We start from the raw sequence: 26329 nt of genomic DNA, 5'->3' as shown, positions 1-26329 counted from the left end.
TCACCTGACAGTGTGTTGACAGGGTTTCCATTGTGGTTGAATTTGCCTAGTGTTTTGCCTTTTTCGTGTTTTTTGACCATTTATCCACCCTTTGAGAAATACTTGTCTGTGGTTCTCCCTGCCCCCTCTTTTGAAAAATGATCTCATTCTGTATCAAAGCTGGCTTGGAATTCATTTTGTATCCAAAACTGTCCTTCACTTTGCTTTTGCCCATAGTTATTTCACTCCTTTTACTATGTGAGTTTCGGAGGTTAAATTCAGGTTATTAGACTGGTTGCAAATGTCTTTATCTACTGGGACATCTTGCCTGTTTTATCTTTTGCCCATTTTTAAGTTGGATCTTTCTGCTTTTGGATTTGAGGAATTCTTTATATATTTTGGATATTATTCCATATATATATATATATATTTTTTTTCTTTCTTTGAGTTGTTCTCTTACTCTTCTGGTAGTAGTGTCCATGGGAATGTATTTAATTATTTTATATGTATGTATGTATGCATGTATGGTGTGCATGATGTATGTCACGTGTGTGGGTGCACCTGTGTAGTGCGCATGGAGGTCTGAGCTTGTTTGGCATCTGTTGTCTTCTTTGGTCTCTCTCTTTTGAGGCAGGATCTGTTGCTGAATGTAGAGCTTCTTCCCGTGCACTAACTGTAGGCAGCTGTCGTGTCTACACTGACTGTAGGCAGCGGTCATGTCCACCTGGCTTTGGGTAGGTTTTGAGGATACAAAGTCTGGTTCTTGTGGTTGTGTGGTGAGTGCTTTACTCATTGAACAGTTTTCCTAGCTTCCATGTTTTTAATATCAGTGAAGTATATTTGTTGTTGTTTAATCTGTTGTGATTTTGGTGTTGTGACTAAGAAGTCACTGTCAGATCCCCTTTCTTGAAGCCTTTTCTAAGAGTTTAGATTTCAAGTTCAGATGGATTTTGAGTTGATGTTTTATGTGGCATTAGGTAAGCACACAGCTGTATTCTTCTTTGTAGGCATCTCATTTCTCCATTTGTTTGAAACACTGTCCTTCGCTGTTGAGCTTGGTGTTTTTATTAAAAATCATCCATTTATTTTTATTTCTGGTTCACTCTATTCTATTCCATTAGCCTTCCTCTGTGCTTATACAGCATTATTTCAAATTGTGACTTCAGTAAAATTTGAATGAAAAGTGAGTCCTCCAGCTTCAATCTTCAAGTCTATTTTTCACTGGATTCCTTTGAGATTCAGTATAAATACAGAGTAACTTTCAAGTGCTACAAAGCCATGAGGATTTTAATATAATTGCATTGTATTTGTAGATTGCTTTGCATAGTATTCACATCTTAATATGTAAAGTTTTATCATCCATTAGTAATGTTTGTGACTAGTGTTTTAAAATTTTTAGTACATTATTAGTCTTATTTTGTTTCCTTGATTATCATACATTATTTTACATTAAGTGTATAGAAATGCAACAGATTTTTGATATGTTGGTATTATATACTGATGCATTTCTTGAAAAATGTTTTATAAAGTTCTCATTTTTAAAGTATGGGTCCTTTAGAAGTTTGATCCTTGTATACACACACACACACACACACACACACACACACACACACACACACAGGTAAAAGTTTTGTTCTACATTTCTGTCCTTTGACCTGGTATGTAATCACCTGACAAGTTTTGTTTGTGATTATAAAGGAAGTATTTTCTTCAGTCATACATACAGTGTTCTTGTCACTGAGGTTATTGACCTGGTTGTGTCTCATTCATTTTGAACTGCTTGTTCCATGAGTTACTAAGATGCTCTGCTAAAATCAACATACTACAACTGGTTGCAGACAACTCTTTTGGGGTTGACTTTGTCATACTTCTATTTTTAGCTAGGATTTTTTTTTTTTTTTGACAAAATCTATTTGTATAGAAGTAAAATTCAGTACAGTAGTAAAAGTGTATGAGAAAATATATCCTCAATGTAATTGATAGAATATTGAACTCTTATGTAGACATTTTAAAGTCCCTATACTGGTTAGTAAAAGAGAATGTGTCTCTGATGTTGTTGGCAGGAAGGCATATTAAAAGTTTTTCAGCCATCTTTACGTGTCTGCTTCCTTTTCTCTTTTGCCTTTAATTTTTCTTAAACTTATGCAATGTATAAAAAATATTGAAAAGTGCTTGGTTGTCAATAGGGAAAATGCCAGGGAGAAAGTTACTGCTTGTTAAATTGTGTAGTAAGCATTTTATATACTAACCAGGACAACTTACTTCTTTGAGTGGGCGGATTTATTTATTTATTTATTTTTAATTTTTTATTTTACATGTCGATCCCAGTTCCCCCTCCCTCCTTCCCTCTTCCTTCTCTCCCTCCCTCACATGCACTCAGACAACCCTCCCCTCCCATCCCCCCAGCCCAATTCCACATATAGGGCAATGCCATCCACGTGGGGTCATGTAAATCTGTCAAGTCATTTGAAGTAGGGACTAGGACTTCTCTCCTGTCTCTAGGTTAAGGGAGTATCCTTCCATGGGGGATGTGTCCGCAAGGTCCTTTTGTGCACCAGGAATATATCCTGGTTCCACTGTCTGAGGTTCCTTAGACTGCTCAGTCCTTCTAGCTGAGACCCATATTCTGGGGGTCTGAGTCAGTCCCATGCTGGATTCCCAGCTATCAGTCTAAGGGCCCGTTAGCTCCTCCTTGTTCGGGTCAGCTGTCTCTATGTGTTTCTGCAACCTGGTCTTGTCCTCTCCCTTTGCATCTGGATTCTAGTTCAACTCAGTGTTTAGGTATGGGTGTTTGCTTCAGTTTCCAACAGGTACTAGATGAGGGCACCATGATGGTGGATAAGTTAGTTGTTAATGTCACTATCTGGGAAGTAGCCTTTCCATGGTTGCTCAAATTGTTAGTTGGCGGCAGTCTTGTAGATCTCTAGACCTTTCTTTAGGTTCAGTTTTCTCTTCAAACCAATAATGGCTCCCTCTTTTATGTTTGTTCATGTTCTCTCTCTCTCTCTCTCTCTCTCTCTCTCTCTCTCTCTCTCTCTCTCCCCCTCTCTCTCTCTCTCTCTCTCTCTCCTATTCCTACCCTGGCTCAATTTCCCTAGTCACATGTGCTTTCCTCTCCTCCCCCTCTCTTTCTCCTACTTCTCTCTCCATTCACTGCCCCCCCCCCCACTTCCCCTGTGCTCTGGGGGACTTGTCCCTTCCCGCTTCTGTGAGGGACTTTATATGAATCTCTTAGAATACACCTTGTATCCTAGTTACTCTGGTGTGAATTATAGGCTGGTGATCCTTTGCTCTAGGTCTAAAATCCATATATGAGCGAGTACATACCATGTTCCTCTTTTTGTGACTGGGTTACCTCATTCAGATGGTTTCTTCTAGTGCCATCCAGTTACCTGTGAATTTCAAGATTCCATTATTTTTTTTCTGCAGAGTAGTATTCCATTGTGTAGATGTGCCACATCTTCTTTATCCATTCTTCAGTTAAGGGGCATCTAGGTTGCTTCCAGGTTCTTGCTATTACAAATAATGCTGCTATGAATGTAATTGAGCACATGTCTTTGTTGCATGGATGTAAATCACTTGGGTATATGCCTAAGAGGGGGATTGCCGGGTCTTGTGGTAAACTAATTCCCATTTTCCTGAGGAACTGCCATACTGATCTCCAAAATGACTGTACAAGTTTGCACTCCCACCAGCAGTGGAGGAGTGTTCCCCTTTCTCCTCTCCAGCATAAGTTGTCGTTGGTGTTTCTAATTTTAGCCATTCTGGCAGGAGTAAGATGGTATCTCAAAGTTGTTTTGATTTGTATTTCCCTGATAGCTAAGGATATTGAACACTTTCTTAAGTGTCTTTCAGCCTTTTTGATTTCCTCTATTGAGAATTCTTTCTTCAGTTCTGTACCCCATTTTTTAATAGGGTTATTTGGTGGTTTGTTGACTAGTTTAAGTTCTTTGTATATTTTGGAGGTCAGCCCTTTGTCAGATGTAGGATTGGTGAAAATCTTTTCCCAGTCTGTGAGCTGCCGTTTGGTCTTGTCTACTGTGTCCTTTGCCTTACAGAGGCTTCTAAGTTTGAGGAGGTCCCATTTATTAATTGTTGATCTCAGTATCTGTGCTCCTGGAGTTATGTTCAGGAAGCAACCTCCTATACCAATTTGTTCAAGGGTACCTCCCACTTTCTCTTCTAAGAGGTTCAGTGTGGCTGGATTTATGTTGAGGTCTTTGATTCATTTGGAGTTGAGTTTTGTGCATGGCGATAGACATGGGTCTATCTGCAGTCTTCTACACACCATCATCCAGTTGTGCCAGCACCATTTGTTGAAGATGCTTTCCTCACCCCATTGTATTCTTTTAGCTGTTTCGTTGAAAATCAGGTGTTCATAGGTGTGTGGGTTTATATCAGGATTTTTAATTTGATTCCATTTGTCTACCTATTTTTGTGCCAATACCAGGCTGTTTTCAGAACTATAGCTCTGTAGTAGAGCTTAAAGTCAGGGATGGTGATGCCTCCTGAAGTTCTTTTATTGTACAGGATTGTTTTGGCTATCCTGGGTCTTTTGTTTTTCCATATAAAGTTGATTGTTATCCTTTCAAGGTCAGTGAAGAATTGTGCTGGGATTTTAATGGGGATTGCATTGAATCTGTAGATTGCTTTTGGCAAGATTGCCATTTTTACCCTACCTATCCAAGAGCATTGGAGATCTTTCCATTTTCTGGTATCTTCTTTAATTTCTTTCTTTAAAGACACAGAGTTCTTGATATATAGGTCTGTCACTTGTTTGGTTAGCATTACTTCAAGCTATGTTATGGTGAGTGAGCAATTTTTATATTTCAGTTAAATTAAAAAGAAAGAGAGGAATGATTGGAATGTAATTTCCTCCCTTAAAAATAGTAAATAAGGTCTTGGTTATAGTTTTGCATAGAATATTTGATTTTGTTTTTGTTTTTGTTTTTTTCTTCTTGGAGATGGGTTTTTCTCTGTGTGGCCTTGGCTGCCCTGGAACTAGCCCTGTAGACCAGGAGGGCCTTAAACTCAAGACATCTACCTGCCTCTGCCTCCCTGGTGCTGTGATTAAAGGTGTGTGGCACCACTGCCTGACAGAATATCTGATTTTTAAGAAAAATTCCTGGTTATATTGATATTAGGTATTATATCTTACTGGTATAATGAACTTCCAAAAACAAAAAAATTACATGGGGCTGGAGAGATGGCTTGGAGGTTAAGAACCCAGCAGCCTTGAAGAGACTGAGGTTTGAGTTCCAATACCCACATGATGGGTGACAACTGTTTATAACTCTAGTTCTGGGAAATCCAGTGCCCTCTTCTGGCGTCTGTGGGCATCATACTCACAGCTGATAAACAGACATACATGCTGGCAAGATATTCATTCATATATATAAAATCCAAACTATTTAGTGATGGTGGTAGTGGCATGTGTGTGTGTGTGTGTGTGTGTGTGTGTGTGTGTGTGTGTATGAGAGAGAGAGAGAGAGAGAGAGTTTATGTACCATGGTACACATATGGGGTTTGTCATGGGTTCACAGATCAAACTTAGGTGGGCAGGCTTACACACAAGCACCTTTACCCGCTGAACCATTTCACTGGCTTGAATAGAACTTTTTCATAAATTGTCCAATGTTTTCATCCCTGTGCATATGTCTATCCTGCCTTGAAGTTTGCCATGATAAACTATGGCATAAAACTTTTCCTTTGGTTTGTGTTTTACACAGTGTTTTTCTCTCTGCTTGTACCTTCATGTTAAAGTACCATGTCTGTAATCCTCATAAAGTGAGGTTTGATTTAAAATGAAGTTCTGTTATTTTTTTTTTTTAATTTAGAGGTTTACTTTAGTTACATTTAATGTGAATGCCCATATACTTGGATTAAATGTGTCACTTGCTGTTTGCTTTCTGTTTATATCCTCCTCTTTGCCTTCTTTTGACTCATTAGTCCATTTCCCCCTTCTTGTAGCTTTTTCAGCTATCCATACTTTTTTATTGTTCTTGCAGCAGTTTACCTTAGAGATTGTGACATGGACTCTTGACATACTAAAGTCTAAAGTAGAGTGTTCTGTTTGCTCATCAATAAAATGTTTTAAAGCACTTTAACTCCGTCTGCTACCCTCCTGAAAAAGTACTATTATTTTGTGTCTTCTAATATTTTAGTTCCTCAAAGTATTACTATTAACATCTTAGTATTTATGTAGAATTGTTTATGTATTCTGTTTCTTGTACTAAATTTTTTGTACCTATTCAAGACATATCTGGTATCCATTTTTCTTCTATTTCGAAGAGGTCCCTTTCAGTATAGTCTGAAAGATGCTATTTCTTATTCACCTAAAAAAGTCTCTGTTTTGACCTTTATTTTTTTTCAAGGCATATTTTTCTGAGATACAGAGTGTGTAATTGTCTCCTGCTTTTGCAGCAAATCAGCTAATTTGGAAATGTTTTCTAAAAATGTTTTCCCTTCCTTTAACTCTTTCTTTGAAGGATGTTGTGTTTCTCTAGTGTCTGTGGGATAGATAGGCCTTTGGAGTCTTTCTAGGTGCCTGGTATACTTACTAGGGCTAATCCTCCTGGGCAGGCCTAGAATCTAATTTCTGAACTTCCATTTGTAGATATGTTAGAAGCTTTGTTGGTTTTCTCAGTCTCATAGTCAATAGTTTTAGACTCTACCTCCTCCAACAACAGAAGTCCAGAGACTGATTTCTAGATCTCAGACCTGCAAATTATAATGTGTTGAAAGATACTCATTGCCTTAAAATACTTTTTAGCTTTATTGTTTTAGTTGTTCTATGAGGAAGGTTGACTTAGAGTGTCCTGTTTGACAACTGTGAAACAAAATACTTAGATACATAGTAGAATTCATAATTGTTGCAACAATAGAGATAGTATGTATGTATATCTTGAGGCACTAGAAGGTCTTGCATACTTAGCAGTCACATCTCTACAATGTGTGTGAATATTTATCTTGCCAGCACAGTGCACATTTTTTTAATGATAGGAATTGGAATGTGATGTTAGGAAACATGATTTGGTATTCCAGTCAAGTTCCATTATTGTCCTAGTTTGCTTTCTGTTGCTGTGATAAACACCACAATCAAAAGCAACTTGGAGAGTAGAGAGTTTATTTCAGCTTACAGTTTACGTTTCATTATCCAAAGAAGCCAGGGTAGAGACATGAAGGCAAGAACTGAATGAAGTGGAGATCAGTGAGAGAGGCTGCTATTGACTTTCTTCTCTGACTTGCCCAGCCAGTTTTTTACAGCCTATGCCTACCTACCCAGGCATGGCCTGCTCATAATGGGCTGGATCTTCCTGTATAATTAACATTAAGAAATGTTCCATTGACATGCCCACAGGCTAATTGATGGAGACAATTCCTCAGTTGAGGTTCCCTCTTCCTAAGTGACAGAAAGTAATCAGCACAGTTGCTGATAGTGCAAGTCTACCTGGTTCCCACATCTTTGCATTCCTAAACCTTTCTTCTTTCTTGTTGTAGGGCATCTGCATATAATGTTCTCTTGTATGTATATCTTCAGATTCAGGTGAGCGTTTTCTGATCTGTAAATCCAAGTTGGGTATAGGTCAGATAAATGACATTTTCAGTTTTAAGTGGTAGAAATTCATTCATGTAGTGGTTTGATGTCTTTTCCCATTTGTGGACTCAGGACTTTGTGAGATGAGGAGCCATGTGTAATTGACACCTCCACCCTTTTCCCTGTCTCTTCTCTTCTTGCCTCTCTCTTGCTCCATTTTGTCCCTCCCTTCCCCCTCACTCTTGTTTTCATTTTCCCTTTTTTGCTGTACTTTGAATTGAACCTAAGTCTCCAGCATGCTAGGCAAGTGTTGTGCCTCAGAGACCTAGCTCTATTGAACATTTTATCATTATGCTTGATTTGATGTTTGGGAGTAAGCAGGGATGCATTGATACTAGGAAGTAAATAGCCCATTGCCTTCAATCAGATTTACATGATAAAGTTGAAAATTTTGTCTTTATATCAATTTGATATTCAAATTGAATCTTAACAGATGAGGAGGTATTCATTTAATGGCCACAGAAATAGTATTTTATTTAAACATAAAATGAAATATAAAGTTTATATAGTGGTGTCTTTGTAGATTGATGAATAGTATTAAAATTTGGCTGTAGGGTAAATTGACTTAGAAGAATTTACAAGGTCAAATTGGAACCACTCACTTAGTTATCTTTTGCATGAAGGTCATCAAGAGCAATAAAAACTATTGTGTGTTGCTGGTGCTAGAAGTGTTATCTCAATGTTTGCCCCTTTGCTGGGTGGCCTTTGTTATAGTACTTAAATTTTTCTGTGTCTCTGCATCCCTAGTCTCTGTATTTACAAAATGGAGATAATAAAATATAGCTAAAAGAAATTCTAAATAAAAATGGAGTTTTTTCCCTATACTTAAAAAAAGGCCAGTGTATAGAAAAATCTTAGCAACATTGACCATTGTTTTTGCTCCAGTACTGTAAGTTCATTTTCTTAGAGGTAAAGGTACAGAGATCCAGGTGAACTTCTAGGGGTAAAGTCAAAGACTTCAACCTGATTTAACTCTATTTCTGTAACTAAAAATTCCAGTCTAAGAATGCGTAGACTGTGTCAGCATAACAACATATTTGAAATTGATGTAGCATTTAATGACTTGTAAGTTGTACAGAATTGAAATTTTCTCATTTGTGTTTTCTTTTAGATTTTCAAGAAAATTTCAGCGGTAGCTTTGGACTAGAAGGTTACATAATAGAAGCTGTGTACAATGCATTAGAATATTGAAGAAAATTAGCTTCTGAGTTAATTATTTGGAATACAAGGAAGAACAGGTATCTGAAAATGGGGCGGAAGAAAATACAAATCACACGCATAATGGATGAGAGGAACCGGCAGGTAAATGAAATTTTATTTAATTGGTCATCATATTTAAAAAGCATGTTATAGAGTGGTCAAATCTTTCTTAAATTTGATTTCAACTCTTACGTATTTAAAGTTCCAGAATAAATGAAAAATATTAAGTATACTGTACTTTAAAGAAAACTTTAAATATGTTTTCTCATGTGCAGTAGAAAAGGAAATCCTTCCATTTTTACTCATATAGTTTTCATGCAGTGCTTAGTCTTTGATACACAACCCACCTTTGCTAGTCTTTTGTGAGTGTTGTCAGAATATCATCTCTTGTACTAAGGAATGTATGTATAAGTTTGCAGTACCACTAGTGCCAATGAATTCTTTCAAATTCAGGATAATTTTAATATGTTTTTTATCTATGGAGTTCAATTGTATTTAAACTGATTGGCAATCTGTCCCCAATACTAGCTGCCTGTTTTTCCTACTGTTATTAGCACCAAATGCCTATTCATTTGTATACGTCTATATTGAGTAGTTATTGAGTAGTTAGTATAAGGCCCATAGGGCCCAAATCTATGATGCTGATTGTTTAAGAAAAGTTGCCTGGCCCCTTGATTTAGAGAAAAGAAAAAAGAATTTCAGAGAATATTATAGTAAGCCACTCATTCCTCATGTTCAAAGCATGTTCAGTAGGGAGAGATGTTAACTCCGGGAAGTTTATCAGAGGCTTGAAGAACAACTTCTGCAAAGTGCATTAGGACCAACACAGCACTGAAAAATGTGCATTCTTAAGGTCAGTGTAGAAGTTTAACTGAATGCAGATATAATTGTAGACATAGCTCAGTGAGCTTCAGGGAGAAAAGGGGGTATTAGTGGGAGTCACCATGGATTGAAGTAAGCCCCTGTTTCAGCTCATAAAGCCTATGCAGTATGTATATGGTGCATTAGGAAGATTGATAAAATAGGGGAGATTGGTAAAAAATAACCATCCTATCATTGGAAAGGAATGAGTCCAAAGAAGACTGCATAAACTTTTCAACATGTGAAAGGTGGTAACATGTAGAGGAAGGAGGATCTGCTTTACAAGAACACAGAGGTATAAATGTTAAGTAAGGCTTGTAATCAAGCAGTGAAATTGCATAAAATCTCCTAGCGCTCATCACATGAATACCCATGGTTAAGTTGGCCATGGCCAACTTATTTAAAGGGGAAAAAGGAACTAGGCTATGTAGATGGCTATGTAATAGGAACTTTTTAAGTTGAGAGGATGACTTTGTCTATAAAAAGATCCAAAGTTAGGCAGGAAGGGAGAGAGAGTAGATCTGGGAGGAGTCATGAATACAATAAAGAAACTGTACAAAATTATCAAATAACTAATAATTAATTTTTGATATCTTATAAGTCATGTTACTACTGGCTGAAATATCTACTAGAACTGAGATGGAAATAAAATATCCATTGTTTTATAGAATAAATGCATTCTTGACCATTTTATAGAGAAAGTGTTAGTCTATCAAATTCTGTTTTCCTATTGGCTTATGTTATAAAATCAGAAGGATGTAAAGAATTTTCTTTGTTCCCATCCTCCTTTTCTCCCTCCCTCTCTTCTTCCCTCGCTGTCCTCTCTCATTGTGGTTTTTTAAGACAGGGTTTCTCTGTGTAGCCCTGGCAGTCCTAGAACTTGCTTTGTAGACCAGGCTAGTCTCAAATTCAGAGATCTGCCTGCCTCTGCTTCCTGAATGCTGTGATTAAAGGCAAGTACTATCGCCAGTATGAGATACTAGAAAGATAATAGTAGAATGGATTATAATTGAAGCTTAGTAATTAGAATTAGCCTGTTCCTTCCTTGGACTTAATTGTGATAATGGTATTTTTGTGAAGCTATCAAGTGGGTAATGGTTGCCTAAACCTTTCAAATACTGTCTCAGCAAAGAAGGAAGGAGAGAAGACTTAATTGGTCAGTTTGTGTTTTTTAGATTAGATTTGGTATAGGCACATCTTTCATAAATTAAAATGATATTTTAATTTTACTTTTCAAAAAGTGAATTATGAATTAAAGATTTTTCAGTCTTACATAAAAAGAAAAATAGTTTCTTATTTACCCAAATCAAGTATATTTTAAGGGACCAAATTAGATCATGAAAAACCATTAAATGTATATGTATGTTTGTGTGTGTGTGTGTGTGTGTGTGTGTGTGTGTGTGTGTATGCGTGTGTATAAATATATTTTCTATCTAGGAGATTTAAATATATATTGAGAGTTTATGTAAGAATATGTACCTCATAATGGGATAATTTAGGAAAAGACAACAGAAAAGCTTATAGTAAGTAGAGCTTTGCATTGTAAGTATGAATTAACACACTTAAAGTCTGAAAAAGCACATGGAAAATCTTTGTGACAATATCATGCACTTCAAGAAAAGAGCTCTTTCATTAGCAAAATCTGTGTTCTTTTTGTATTAAGGTAACACATAAAGGAAAAGTTCACATATCTTAAATGCATAATTCAGTGAATCTTGGAAGAAACAACATGTCTACATAACTTATAGCTAACATACCTTGATGCACCACTCCAGAGCCATTCTTTGTCCTGGATTCCTGGTCTCTTGCCCCAAGGGAAGTTATTAAATAATCCTCAATACCATAGATTGAATATACCTGTTGTTCCAATTCATTTGTATAATATGTGTTCTTTGGAGCAGTTCTGTACTTGTAAAATTCATAAATGTTAATTAACCCTTGTATATAATGTGTGTCATTGTATTTTTATATTCTTATCAGTATATAACTGAATATCACAATTTATATATTTATGTTTATCTGTTGTGAATAGATATTCATGGTTTTTTAAATTGATACTATATGAAGAGTTATCTTTTGATTATTCTTATTTTGTGCACATGAACGTTTGTTTTTATATGTTGTCTAGTACAGTTTGTTATCTAGTACAGAATAATTTTTTATGATCAGCTTTTGTAATGGTGGACAAGAATTTTTTTTTTTAAACAAACAAGACAAAAAAAAAAAAAACCAAAACCTCAAAAAACAAAAAAACCCAGGCATACATGGAGGCAGAATGCTGTATACATAATAAATAGATAAATCTTTCGAAACGAAACAAACAAACAAAAAACCCTCAGAAAATCAAAGTCCAAAGAAACACAAAAAACCAATCCAATAAGACAAAAATAACAAAACACTTTACCCCCACCCCCTCCAAGCACACAAGAAAACATGGAGTTCATTTTATTTCTTTTATATTGGCCAGTTGTTTGGGGTATGGGAGTTTGCTTAGAAATGTGGTTGATAATACCCAGTGATAGTCATTGGAAAAAACTGATCTTCCCTTCCCCAGCAGTCAGTTGCGAATAGTTCGTGGGTTAAGAATAGGACTTTGCATTTTCTTTCCCTTCTCAGTGCCAGGGCCCTATCTGTCTTGAACCTGTATATGTTTCATGTGTGCTGCTATAGTCTCTGGGTTTGTGTGTGTGTCTGTCCTGTTGTATGTGGAAGACACTTGTTTCCTTGGAGTCAACCATCATTTCTGGCTCTTTGCATGTCCTCGCCAAATCTTGAAGGGAGGGATTTGAGAGGACATCACAGTTCATATAGAGTGATCCAAAATCTCTCATTGTGGGTCTCTGTGTTAATTCCTGTTACCAAGAAGTTTCTCTGATGAAGATGGAGGAATCTATGAGTCATGTTATTGCTATGTTCGTTTAGCAGATTGTTAGTAGATTTCCACCTTACCCACATCACCTATCTAATCACAGATTCTTGGCCACTTTAGCGGTGTCAGGTTATGGGTTCTGTCCCATGGAATGAGCCTTAAAGCCAATCAAAAAGTGATTGGATACTCCCATAATATTTGTGCAACTGTTGCACCAGTATATTTTATATATGTTATAGATTGCAGGATTTGTAGCTGGGTGATAGGAATGATTCCTTTTCATCTATGCTAGCATGATTACTTTTCATCTATGCTAGCATGTATAGTACCTTCCAACACTGTGAATGCTAATTGGTAGAGGAGAGGAGAAGCTTCTAGTTAAGAACCAGTTCAACTTCTCCTGTTCAGTAGCATGAGAGTAAATATCCTCAGAAATAGGGTCGTCCCATCAGGTTGCAGAGAGCTATCAGTAGCCTTGGCATTAGCCTGTGGTGTTTGAAGCAGAGGTCTAGGGGATCCCTTTGGCCAGCAACTCAACAAAATGTAGCCCATTTCAGACACTGGAGATTTTACTTAGTGGTGTAAGATGTCTAGTTGTGACACTGTTTCTCCCATTATATGGTGTCTCCATTTAAATTCCTTTCATCTATATACATATTGTAGCTTCTATAGTGGTAGGTTCCATATGGTTTTTCAAAAGGCTGTTAGTGTTAATTGTTCCTTCCCAGACTCTGCTTTTCCATTTCCCTCCCCACTTTATCCTTCTATTCCAGTACCCGCTTTATCTGTTCTTAGCACTATATTCTGTATCCTTGGGAGGTCCCCTCCTCCACCCTGGTCCCTTACCTAAATACTTACCCTCTGTCATTACCTGTATTTGACAAGAATTTTCTAAAGTGTTTCTCATTAATTCATATTTAGCTAGCAGTATGACACTAGCTGCTTCAAATCTGTACTAGTACTAGGAATTACCCTTTCCATTTGTTCTGCTCTAATAGACTAGTATTAGACAAGCAGTAGTAACAAGTTTTAATCTGAAGTTTCAGTGATAGCTGGTGAAGTTGTTTGCCTTCTTATGTTTTTATATTATCAAAATTGTGTGTTTCCAGTGAGTTTCCTTGGGATTGTTTACCTGAGCATGAGTGAAGGGTTTTTTGTTGTTGTTGTTGTTGTTGTTTTTTAACAGGAGAATGGGTACCTTACTAGTGGCTGCATTACTGTAGGAAATGTCTCTTACTCCCTTATTAGTCATTAACTGTGCTAACTGCTTATAAATTATCAGGAAACAGGGAGCTTCTTTCTCTTCCATGACAAGTTGTTGGCAAGCTTAATCTTGTGCAGGTTTTGTATAGGTAATCAGAGCTGCTGTGAGTTCAAGAGTCTAGCAACCATGTCATATTCTGAAGTCAGTATTGCATACAACCTTTATTAGTCAGGGTTCTCTAGAGAAACAGAACTAATAGAAATACATATATTGACCCAATCAAGAAAAATCTATCACATGTATACCTAGCAGCTTGGGTTTTGGTTAATTCCAGGTGTAGTCATGTTGACAACCAAGAATAGCCATTAAACTCTCACACACATTTTTAATTTTAATTTAATTCAGTTTTTTTTAGATTGAAAGGGAGTCTCACTCAGGTGCCCAAGATGGTTCCGGATTTGAGGGTTCAAGTAACCCACCCACCTTAATCTTCTCAGTAGCTAAGACTATAAGCATGGGGTACCACTCCATCTATGTTTACCTTTTTGTTCTTCCCCTTACTGGTGAGATGCTCTTTATGTTGTATTTAAGAACTTGCATTTTCCACGAGACAGTGAAGGACATTCTTAGAGATATAAGGACAATCTGGATGTTACATGTCACCCCCATTTAATCACCAGAGTTGATTGAGCTGATTTGGCTGTCTAGACAAGTGTCTCCTCCCACTTTATCAATGGTCTGTGCCTGGTGACGAAGGCCATGTTCCTAGTAGAGAAGGAAGGCTGTTCTTCAGTCAAACACTTACTAGTAGCTGCACTCCCTGCCTGGATCTCCAAATAAGAACAGAGATAATTATTTTATTTTCTTCTCAGAGTGTTTCGTTTTACTTCCCATGTTTTGGATCTCTTATCTATTGGAATTTATGTTTGAATTGACTTGTAGGGATCAGATTATTATTTTCTCAATTGGATATTCCGTGACCCAGTGTAATTCATTGCATTTCTGTGCTGCCTGATTTTGAGTCAAATAACAGTGTGTTTGTGGGTCTATTTATGTACCCTGTATTTTCTTTCATTTGATTATTTGTATATCCTTACTCAATTCTCCACTGTTGCAATTACTATAATTTGTTATCTGATAGCATAGTTGGCTACCATTGTGTTTTTGCAGAACAGGCTGCTGTTCTTTCCTTTCCATTTCCAAATGAAACTGTCAGATCAGTGTTTACACAAAAACAGCCAACCAAGAATCTCCCTGGATCCAGGTGTTCCCCACTAAATGTGTGCACCCATTTAGGGTCACAGGTAACTTCATAATATTGGGTCTTACACCCTTGAACGTATTGACCTTTCCTTTGGCTTTTATTAAGTCTAGGGTTTGAGGCTTCTGAGCATGTGGATCATAGACATTTTTTGACTGGTTGGTTTCTAGATATTTGACTTTAAAAACAAAACAAAATATTAATTCCCCCAAATTAATTTTTAATTTTATTGTTATTACTTTGAATTCTGTGATTTGTGGAGATGCATGTGGTCTGCAGCATGCTTGTGGAGGCCAGGGAACAACTTTGCAGAGTTGTTTCTCTTCTTCCACCTTTATGTGGGTTGCAGGGATTGAACTCAGGTTCTTCTTAGATTTGTGTGGCAGGCAAGTGCCTTCACCAGATGAGTCATCTCATTAACCCCTCAAGTTGTGTTTTATTGGTACCATTTATAAAAGTATAGTCCTTCTTTATATTGAACTTAGCCAACAGCCTTGCTTCAGATTACTTACTGCTTCTAAGAATATATATATATATATATATATATATATATATATATATATATATATACATACATACATACACACACACACACACACACTTCTGCTTATCTTGATGCAGATACCTTCATAGACTTAGGGAGAAAAAAAAACATTAAAATTCATTTTCAAAGGTCAAATATAGAGAATACCGGCACAAAGATTGTGTTCATTATTTGGAAGTATGTCAGTCTTGAAAAGTTTTCTGTAGATAATTTTATTTGTAAACTACAATACGATAATTAGTTTTTATAATTTTTCCTAGACCCACCCACTCATCCTTCCCTTACCAAGGTAATCACTCATTTGTTTTGTGTTCCTTAACATACATTTTTTGAAAGGATATTGTTTTAGTGTTATATCAGAATGACTACTTTCTCACACAATGGCATGGTCATTTGTGCTGCCTTTCCCTCACAGTGCTTTGGAGATCTGAGTCATTCTTTCAGTTTAGCTGTTTGTTTTATCATGTTTTCAGCAGTTTTTACTGTTCTGGTTGCTGCTGTGTATGTACATGTGAACATACTTCCTTAAAAATGGACAAGTAACGTTTCTCTTGCTGTGATTGGTATAATTTAAAGAGTTGCTAGTTCAGCTTTATGATACTTCTCTGTTTTGACAAGGTGAAATGTATCCCTTTTCTGTGTGTGTGGTTTGCCAATTCTCTATTGTTTGTTTGTTTGTTTCTTAGAAGTTTTCTAAGAGTCCAGATTTTAATTCTTGGTGTCTAGTATCTGGATTATTATCCTTTTATTCTTTCTCCGTGTTCCTCAACTATATTTTATTTTCTTTTTGGTTGCTCCTAAAATGTATTTGTAAAGGAATATTTCAAGTCATTGAGAATTTTTAAGAACATATTTTAAAGGGTTATTCCTTAGTGTGTTTAGAGTGTTGGCTTGTGCAGGTACAGTACACATGTAGAGGTCAGTAGACAACTTTGAGGGATTTTCTCCTTCCATTGTGGGATCTTGGGATTGAACTCAGGTCATCTGGTTTGCTTGGCATCTTATGGGCCCAAGATGAGATTTTTTTTTTTAAACTTGTGTTTCATATTTTTAAAAACATTAAATTATAAAGACAGATATTGAGAGAAATTCTATAAAAAGTGATTTTTGGATGTATGGCACAATTCACATATTCAGTCTTGTAAAGAGTACATGGTATTAGCGACTTAAAAGTTTTAGTTAAGGGGATGTTCACTGGACAGTGGAATATTCAAGTGATCATAAAGTATTATACCATTTGTACTTGAGACAATAACATGGCTTTGAGAATATTAAGATCTTTGTGAAATTAAGAGAAAAACATTTATTCCTAGATGTGTGACTATTAAAATGTATTGCTAAAAGAAAGGAAAACAGACTATCTTCTTTTAGCATAATATTTTTGTTGATTATTTTGGAACTTCACATAATATATCCTGTCACCATTATTTCCCAGTCCTCTCAGGCCCATCCCCCACCCACTTTCTGGCCTCTATCCCCTGAAAAGATTTAAAACAAACAAAACCAATTTGTGTTGCCCATATAGTCACTGGATCATGGTCAAACTCCTGGTGGCTAGCCCATTAAAGAAAACTGACTTCTTCCCCACCTCCACCCCACTAGTAGCCATCTGTTGTGGGGAGCTATATTTCAATATCCTTATCACAGTTGTTATGTGTTCTCTTTGATGGCTTCCTGTCTAGGTTGTTACTTTTGTGTGTATGTGGGGGGAGGGGGCTTGTCACAGAAGCCTTTTATGTCTTTCTCGACTGTGAGTCTGCAGCCATTGATACCGCTGTAGAAGAAGCCTCCTGGTCCTTCACAGTCAGCAGGAGCATGGATCATGGACTTTCATAAGGTATCTGGACCATGGACATCTGCCTGTCTTCAGGCATCAGCGTGTGCTGTGAATCTCAGCATCAACTGGTGGCAGTACAGGCCATGAATAACAACACATTCCTGGCAAACAGCCCAGCCCATTGTCGTCAGCATGGCTTCAGGTGGTGGCACAGACCATGGACATCCACATGGCTTTGGTGGTAGTATGGGCTATGGATATTAATGCACCCCTGGCTGCAGCAGGATCACAGACCCAGACATGTCCCCTCCCTCCAGCATGAATCATTGATGTCAACATGGCCTCAGGACACCTCTCTTAATGATCATCGTTAAGCTACTCTATTGAAACAAATTGCATTTTCTTTATTGTTGCTCCTCTTTTGCACATGCATATTATAGCCGTAATTTAGAAGAACACTGAGAAAGAAACAACTGAAATATGCACAGTGACTTTCCATCATAGGAGAAATCCTGTTTCTTCAGTATCTAATGTGATGCTTGATTAGTCTACTCTGGACCAATAGCATTCCTAGGAAGACATACTTGGCATTTTTAGGTTCAGAACAAAACATCATAAAATTATACCTGAATAATTGTCTTTACTTATCTCCTGTCTCTTCCAGAGTCTCCCATTGCCTATAGTCTACACCAGAGTTGTACAGTTGTCATAGTCAAGGGGCATCCCTAACAAATCCTTGGCACCCAAAGTCCACAGTTTACATTATGCACCACTCTGGTAGTGTATACCCTGTGAGGTGATACTTTCTCAGTGTTACTTTAGCTTGCACTTCTTCAGAGACATAGGATGTGTAAACTTAATGCTGATTTTCTGTTATCTCCTTTGTTTGGTAAGTTGCCTATTTAAATCTTTCCCCCTTTTTAAAAATAAGATTTTTAATTTTCTTATTGCTGAGTCTTAGTTCTTTGTATATGTTGAATAGTGTCCTGTATGAGGTAGGTGGTATTCACAGATTTTAACTCAAGATATCATTGGTTTTTCTTCTCTTTTCCTTACAAGTGTCTTCAATAGAACAGAGACTTCTAATTTCAATGAAGTCAGTTAAACTTTCTTGTTTGGCAGGTCATATTTAGGTTTTGTTAGTAACAAATCAAAAAAGCCAACAAGCTTCTGTGGTGATGCAGGTGTGGTAATGGGCACCACTGTATATCCTCAGCTCTCGGGAAGTTGAGGCAGAGGGTTCCCAAGTTCTAAGCTGTGTGTCAGAATCAAGGCCAGCTTGGACTGCTTAGTGAGGCTCCTCTTTTAAAGAATAAGTAAAAAAGTACCAAATAAATTGCTAAGCCCCAAATCATTTATGAGTCCCTTAATTTCACATTTTATATTTAGGTCTTTTATCGTTTTGGGTTTTTTGTTTTGTTTTTGAGGACTTAAGGTCTGTAAATGAATTGAGTTTTTAAATATGAAGTTCTGGTGTATTCCAGAGCTTCCTTTCTCAGAGTTTTTTTGACTTGTTTGTGAAAGGCCAGTTGACAGTATGGCTCTCTTTTTTTGTTCTGTATCTCAGTAGACCCTGTGAGCAGAGCCACGTAGCTTTAGTTAACTACTTTTAAAACTCTGTTCTTTCCCTTCAGTATTCTTTTGGCTCTTGCGGAATTTAGAATGTTCAGACTTCTCTGCACTCACCCTCCTGCAAATTTGGAATCAGACAAAGTTCACTGTCTCTGACACTTTCTTACAAGACTAAATCTGGTTAGCATAGAACCCACCAACAGACTGCACTCTTTGGTGTTTAGTTAGGAGAGTTGAAAACTTAAATTCCGTGCAAAACCTGTACATACATGCTTATAGCTGCTTTATTTTTAATTGGAGAAATATATTGTAGAATATCCAAATAATGGACTAACATTTGAGTAGTTTTAGGACAGTGAAGCCAGTTTGTCTGATAATATAAATGTGTAATATATGTCATATATGTATCCAGACCTGAAAAACGTATAGGAGGTGACCTCTGATACAAGCCATGGAGTTTGAGTGATAATGTGTGCTACTATGGGCTCATTAGTTATGATAAATAATATATCATTCTGCCAGAGAACATTGATAATAGAGGAGGACATATACATGTAGAGATGGGAGATTTGTGGGTAATTGTTGTATCTCTTACTCTAAAAAAAATTCTTCAGTTTGTAAAAATTAGACTGAGTGCTGAAGGAAGAATAAAGTTTGCATTTAAAATACCTGAAGTACTGTGTTAATTTTATTACTTTTGGTTCATTGACTTTGGTGGAGCCATTGAAGCATTTTTAAAAATTGACACTAAAAAGACCTCTTCTAAGCTGACTATAGTTGGAGTATGTTGAAATAATGAAGAGCTGGTTGCTACATGCTAAGTTCTTGGATTCACTAACTCCTTCCTTTAGCATCAACTTTTTGTGATTCATAACTTCAAAGAAATGCGTTTGAAAATGTATGTTTGGGAATAGCAGAGAGGCTTAGATGGCTAACTGAGTAAAATGCTTGTTGCTCAGGCATGAGGGCCTAAGTTCTGATCTTCAGCATCCTTATACAAAGTTAGATATGGAATGGCAGTACCTGAGCTCCTAGTGTTGGGAGGGAGGTCAGTGACAGGATCAAGATCATTTGAGCTTGCTGGTCAGCCAATCTAGCCAGCTGCTGATCACACTGTCTTAAAAAATAAAATGGAAGGGCTAGGGAGATGACCAGCAGTTACGGGTGCTTGTAGTTCTTCCAGAAGAGCCCAGTTCAGTTTCTAGCACCCACACTGAGAGCTTACAAAAGCCTGCACTTGCGACTCCAGAGGATCTGATGTATACATGTGTCTTACACTCACACAAGGTAATAGGGATGGCTGGAGAAAATAGAGCCATGGTTCAAAGCCTGTACGGGCTAAGTTCAGATAAGTCCAGATCTAAGGGATCTGACACCCTCATCTGGCCTCCAGGCACTACATTCATGTATACATGCCCCCCCATACAGACATAAGTACATTCATGTAATTAAACATAAATCTTAAAAAAATAAGATGAAAATGTATAGAAGAGGATACCTAACATTGACTTTGGCCTCCACAGGTATATAAACCCATTTTCAGGTTTGTTTGCACACACATATACATATGTGTAGGCACATACCACACACACGCATGCACACACACACTAAAAAAAGAGCAGCAGAGATTATTCTTTATGCTGATTATGAACGTTTAAGGGAAGAATTTTGTTTATCTTTTCTAGATCATAATTTGAAGACACATTACTTGTCTCATCTTAAACACTACCATATTGATTTTGAAAGTGCATGTAGAGTTCAAAATTCCACTGTATCTAGTATATCAAGTCATAAGTAACTCGATGACATCAAAGAGCTTCAGTTTTACCGAAATAACATCTTTAAGAAAAAGACAAGAGGAAAATGATAGAAAATGGAGGGAAATGAGAAGATTGAGTTGATGCCAGTTCTCAACCTGCATAGCTCATCTGATTCTCCAGAAACCATTTTAGTTATCGCCTGATAACTCAGCAGAACACCTTTTCTAAAGACAAAAATTTTCAATTAACTTTGCATCTTCAGACTCATCAAGCAGACAAGACATTACTATTCTTTCTTTCCATCTGCTGTTTCTCTTATGACACAGCAACTCCTCTGTAAGCTTCAGGCCATGCCCACCCACTCAGTCCACATCTGCACTTGTTTATAAGCCATTCCTTTTGCTTTTAAAAACAAACAAACAAATAAATAAAGCTAGTTCTATTGAAATGCAAAGAACCAGCAACAACAATAACACATCTTTTCAGTCACAGTAGTGTATAAAGTTAATACATAAGTGGAAAAAATCCAAAGGTATTTGTAAAGCAATAAGTTTATCTGCCTAAGAGTATTTTAGATAAGTACAGGATGAATTATATAACAGGAAGGTGATAAAAGATAAGTTACTTTCTAGAGAATGGAAATCCCAAGTGAAAACAGATAAAAAGAGATTGCCAGGTTATTACAAATTAGTACATTAAGTACACACTGAAAAGATTATTATTCAGGCTATCATTAACAAAGATTAAAAGGAGTAATTATACTAGTATGGAATATGAAATTGTTTGAGAATACCATAGAGCTATTACCCTCCACCTTAATGATAGTTTTGTAGGGCAGCAGAATTCCTTATGTGTTTATACAAATTATTTATGTTTATGGTCTCATGCAGAAACATAAAAGGGAAACTATGGATAGCGGGTTAAATGTGTATTTATATAAGGACTATTTTAAAAAAATTAATAGTGTTTTTGTTTTGTTTTTTTAAGGCAAAGGAAGCAACCATTAGGTAGATGTGCATTAGTATATATTCCTCAGGCAGGGAACATAATGAAGTTCCTAAAGTGAAAAGAACACACATATATGTATATACCTGTGCCAGTGTCACAAGAAGCAGAGAATAGATTGTTTCTACTGTGTGCTGAGTGAGTTTGATATTATTTTCACTGCAGTGAGAAACACCAAGCTCTCACTTAAACTTTGGATGGTACTTAGCAGTTATGGGGTGTTAGGATGAGTTGGAAAATCCAATAAGATGATTATATGAACATGGTAGATGAGAGATCATGAAATTTGAGCGATAGTGATACAGATAGACAAGGGAAGATACAAGGTCTATTTTAGAGGTAAAGCCAGCAGTTTGCGGGTGGTGTGGATTATTAAATAGGAGTCAGCATAAGTCTTTACATTGGTTTTGCTTTTGTTTTTTGAGTAGATGATAATACATTTACTGAAACAGATGATTGAAAAGAGCTTAGTTTTTTTTGTTTTTTTTTTGTTTGTTTGTTTGTTTTTGCTTTTAAAATCATGGTACAACCATTAGTCAAAATGTGTGAAGATAAAAGGGAAAGGAACCCTAGTAAGAAGCCTACAGGCACCTAAACACATGAAGTCTGATATGTAGGAGTATATGAGCAGAGGAAGGGGATATAGGTAAAGGCTGAGAGGAAGCAGTGAGTTTACTTCATAAGCACCTGGTATAGAAATGTTTGATTAAAGAGCATGATCAATTTTGTCAGACATTGCTGAGGTATAAAGTAAGATAGCCAGTGATGACTTTAATCACACAGATTCAAGATCACTTAGACATTTCTTTCAGGTGTTTTTATTTCAAAGCACACAGAGGGCTTAGACTGGAATGATAAGGTGGAGTTGGAAGAGATAGCAGAGCATATTTACATGATGATTGCAGTGTTTGATCTACCAGAGCAGGATAAAATTGCAACAGAGAAGAGAGGCATATAAGAATGAGTAAGATTAGGCATTAGTAACAGCAAAGAAGGAAAAGTTAAGTGGATGAAGCAACTAAAAACTGATAGATTGGGAATAGAATGTTGAGGTAATTCTCCTCCCCTTCCTCCTCCTCATATAGTGTGAAGTAGTTTTTGCAGGAGATTGAAGTTGTAGGAGACAAGATGATACTACAACAAACATGAAATTAGGAGTATTAGGCACCATTGCATGTGAGATTTATGTCTCAGTTCAGAAATACTAGGTGTGTTCATGTGTATTTGTTGATAATTTGGTAATTGGGTATATGTTAGAAAGTTGGTTCTTGATTGTGGCTGTGTCAGAAAAGTATGGTAATGAGAGAAGAGGAAAGGGTTTATCTATATTTGAAGAGGTCAGATTATAATAGACCATCAAACCTAAAGAGAAAAAAAAAGGTATGAAAAGAGATACAGTTATCCATCTCTAATCTGAAAAATCCAAATATCCCAAATGTCTCCAAAGCCCGAAACTTTTTGGGTTCTAACACAGTGCCATAGTGGGAAAAAAAAAAAAAAAATCTCACACCCTAACATATGTAATGTATTGTAGTCAAAATGTACGTACACAAAAAATAATATGCAAAATTGCCTCCAGCTTGTGTGCATGAGGTATATATGAAAGGTAAATTCATTGTATGTCTAATCCAAGGTCCTGTCTTCAGGATAACTTGGTTGACTATTATTTGCCCTACATTAGCAAATTGATAAGGTAAATGGATCTGAGGATTTGATAAGGTAAAAGAATGTCTGGAGAGATGATAATGAAGATAAGAGCTGAACAAGAAGCCATCAGAGAGAACTCTATGACGTTGAGAATTTTGGTGATAATCATTATTGGTGATGGTGGCACTGAAGATGTGACACTGGTGATGAGGAGCAGGACTTGGAAAAGCAGTCAGGTGTTCCTGCTTGAGGAAAGTGGCAGGATTAAGTGTCACTTCATGCTTACCTCCAGGAGGGTTATCAGATGGTGTGATTTCATGGTAGGAGCTTGAGAGTTCTCAATACCTGAGAATTTTTAAGGGAAAAAAGAGGAAATAGGGAGAAAAAGAAAAAAAAGGACTTCTCTTCCAGGAACTTTTAGAGTAAGGGAGATATTGTTTTAAACTCATTGAAAGAATGTTTTGGTCTCAGAAGAACCTCAGTTATCAGGTTTTAATTAGAGAAATAATAAGAGAGATTGATGGGATCACACAATTTTGCTGGTTTTGGATTGAATTTTAGTGGAGACAGTAAAAAGGCTTGGCAGGAGAGAGAAGCATAAGTTGGTGGTTTTAATCATTTAGGAGCTGAAAGCTAGGAAAGGTTGGTTTCTGATGATGGCACAAATTTAAGTTGAAATATAAGGACCACTAGTTATCTGTCCCCTTGGCTTTTGTAGTGTAGTCACAGCCAAGGCTAAGCGAATAACACCTCGCTTTTAGAGCCCTTGGGCAGTAAATACAGGAGGGGAGAGGATTGTGTGGAGCATGAAGCTAGAAATCTTTTATCTTTGAACTCTGGCTCAGTATAAAGAAAGACTCATCATTAAGGAGACTTTATTTTAATTAAAAATTCTGTTTTTTCTTTGTCTAGGTCACTTTTACAAAGAGAAAGTTTGGATTGATGAAGAAAGCCTATGAACTCAGTGTGCTGTGTGACTGTGAAATAGCACTCATCATTTTCAACAGCTCTAACAAGCTATTTCAGTATGCCAGCACTGACATGGACAAAGTTCTTCTCAAGTACACAGAGTATAATGAGCCTCATGAAAGCAGAACGAACTCGGATATTGTTGAGGTAACACACATATTTAGTAATGTGTGAATTGCAAATAATATTTAAAAATCACATTTTAACTGTCACATTTCTTTGTACTTCTAAAACATTGAACTATTTCTTAGAAGGACCTACATTTTCTATTAATTCAAAAAATTAATTAAGCTTTATACCATACAAATTTTAACATTTAAGTAGTATATATTTTTTAACCAATGATTATTTATTTTGCTTCAAATCAATTGCTATAATTTTTAGCACATCTTGATTATTTCATTATACTATATATTAGTGATGATACACATTAAACATAATGAAAGGGAAGTAAATTTTTAGCAATAGCATGTGTGTAGAGGCAGGGAGTCCTTGCTCTATTTGTCCACACTTCATTTAGTGTCTTTCATAGTTTTGTCAACCTATTTAAGTTTATTAAGAAAGAGGGTTTCTGTTTGTTTTCTTTGTTTGTAAGGCAGAGATTTGCCATATAACGTAGGCTTATCTTGAATTTGCCACCATCTTCTTTCTTTAGCTTCATGAATACTTTGATTACAGGTGTGAGTCACCTCACCCAGTTTCCTTGAACTTTTTCTGATGGCATTTTAAGTTATCTTCACAATAATTTTTGGGTATTATTTTTTATGTTTAGAGGGTTTGCTCCATTTTAATTTTTGAAGGGAATGTTTTCATTGCTTTAAAAATACTTTCATTTTCTTAGTTATGTGATATTAGAAAGAAATCACTTAAATTAGACATTTCCTTAAAGAAAGTACCAAAACCACGTAGGGATGACATAGAATCGAATGTAAAAGGACAAATGGAGTCCGAGTTTATATTTTACATCCAACAGTTGAAATGCAGGTGAAGATTATATGACCATCATCTTGTATAGGAATCAAATTTATTTGACCTCAGACATAATAATAATATAGTTATGAAGATGCATTTGATTCTTCTCCTGAATCTTCCTGCATTTTGGGTTCTTTTTTGAATAGTGATTTAGTTTGTTGCTGGAAAAAAATATCCTTATCTTAAAAAGTAATGTATTAACCTTATAGTTATTAATGAATTATTTCCAATAAGAAGTAAAAGCATAGCATAATAACAGCTATGACCAGTTTACCTGGATTTATTTAAGGAGTCACTGCTTTGAAAATCCGGTGAAATGAGTTTGAAGCTTTGTTTTTTATTCCCCCCCCCCCCTCCTCTCAAGACAAGGTTTCTCTGTATAGCCTTGGCTGTCCTGGAACTTGCTCTGTAGACCAGGCTGGCCTAGATCCACCTGCCTCTGACTCCAGAGTGTTGGGATTAAAGGTGTGTGCCACCACCACCTGGCCTGTGTTTTATTTTGTTTTTGCTTTTGTTAATTACTTAGCTATAACCATGTCTTTAGGAACACTCTTTAATGCAGTTATGTTTATGTCATTTGACAATTACTGTTATTTAGCACATATGTTTTATCTTAGAACTTATTTGCAACACAAATTATCTTACAGTTTTTCCTATTATTCATAAGCACATTTTGTATTATAATTTGGTAAGTAGATCATCTTAGTATGTTTGCCAGAGACTTTATATTTAAATTTACTTGAAATGGATAATGTCCCAAATATTGCTTCAGATGGCTTTTCATTTTAGACATCTATGAGTGTTATCAAAAGTCCCGCGACCTTTCACTTAGGAACAAGCAAGTGTGCTGGCTGCTGACACTAAGGACTGCTGTCACTGAGGAAAGCCACCCCTCTTAACCCTAACTACTCTACTCTTTCATTGCAGCAGGGCTGCTCTCGGCCTCTGGAAACTTAGGGTGCTTCGTTCGCACAGCCTAGAGCTAACGTCTGTAGAGAATGTGAAGAGTATAATCTGGTTTAAACTTCTCAGACTTTTCACATTACCTCAGTCTTCATCTCTATGTGGTCAGCAGTCAAAGTGTAAGAGAGTAAATCCCCAACATTTTAGCA

The 26329-nt window shown here is 36.5% G+C and overlaps 1 protein-coding gene across 6 annotated transcripts in view; it reads left to right on the top strand.

Moving 5' to 3' along the window:
* Mef2a (myocyte enhancer factor 2A) overlaps positions 1-26329 on the top strand; it is a 121581-nt gene that overhangs the window by 40680 nt on the left and 54572 nt on the right. For all 6 annotated transcript variants that reach the window (XM_051206500.1, XM_051206497.1, XM_051206502.1 and 3 more), the window contains 2 exons: positions 8688-8878; positions 24189-24392. In XM_051206500.1, the coding sequence (XP_051062457.1) occupies positions 8825-8878; positions 24189-24392 (258 nt within the window). In that variant the 5' untranslated portion in view covers positions 8688-8824. The remainder of the gene's footprint in view (positions 1-8687; positions 8879-24188; positions 24393-26329) is intronic.

This window comes from Phodopus roborovskii, unplaced genomic scaffold (assembly GCF_943737965.1).
Source record: "Phodopus roborovskii unplaced genomic scaffold, PHOROB, whole genome shotgun sequence".
In the NCBI taxonomy this organism is placed as follows: Eukaryota; Metazoa; Chordata; class Mammalia; order Rodentia; family Cricetidae; genus Phodopus; species Phodopus roborovskii.
Note: the sequence above shows the minus strand (reverse complement) of the source record. Positions and strands in the feature narration are given on the sequence as shown.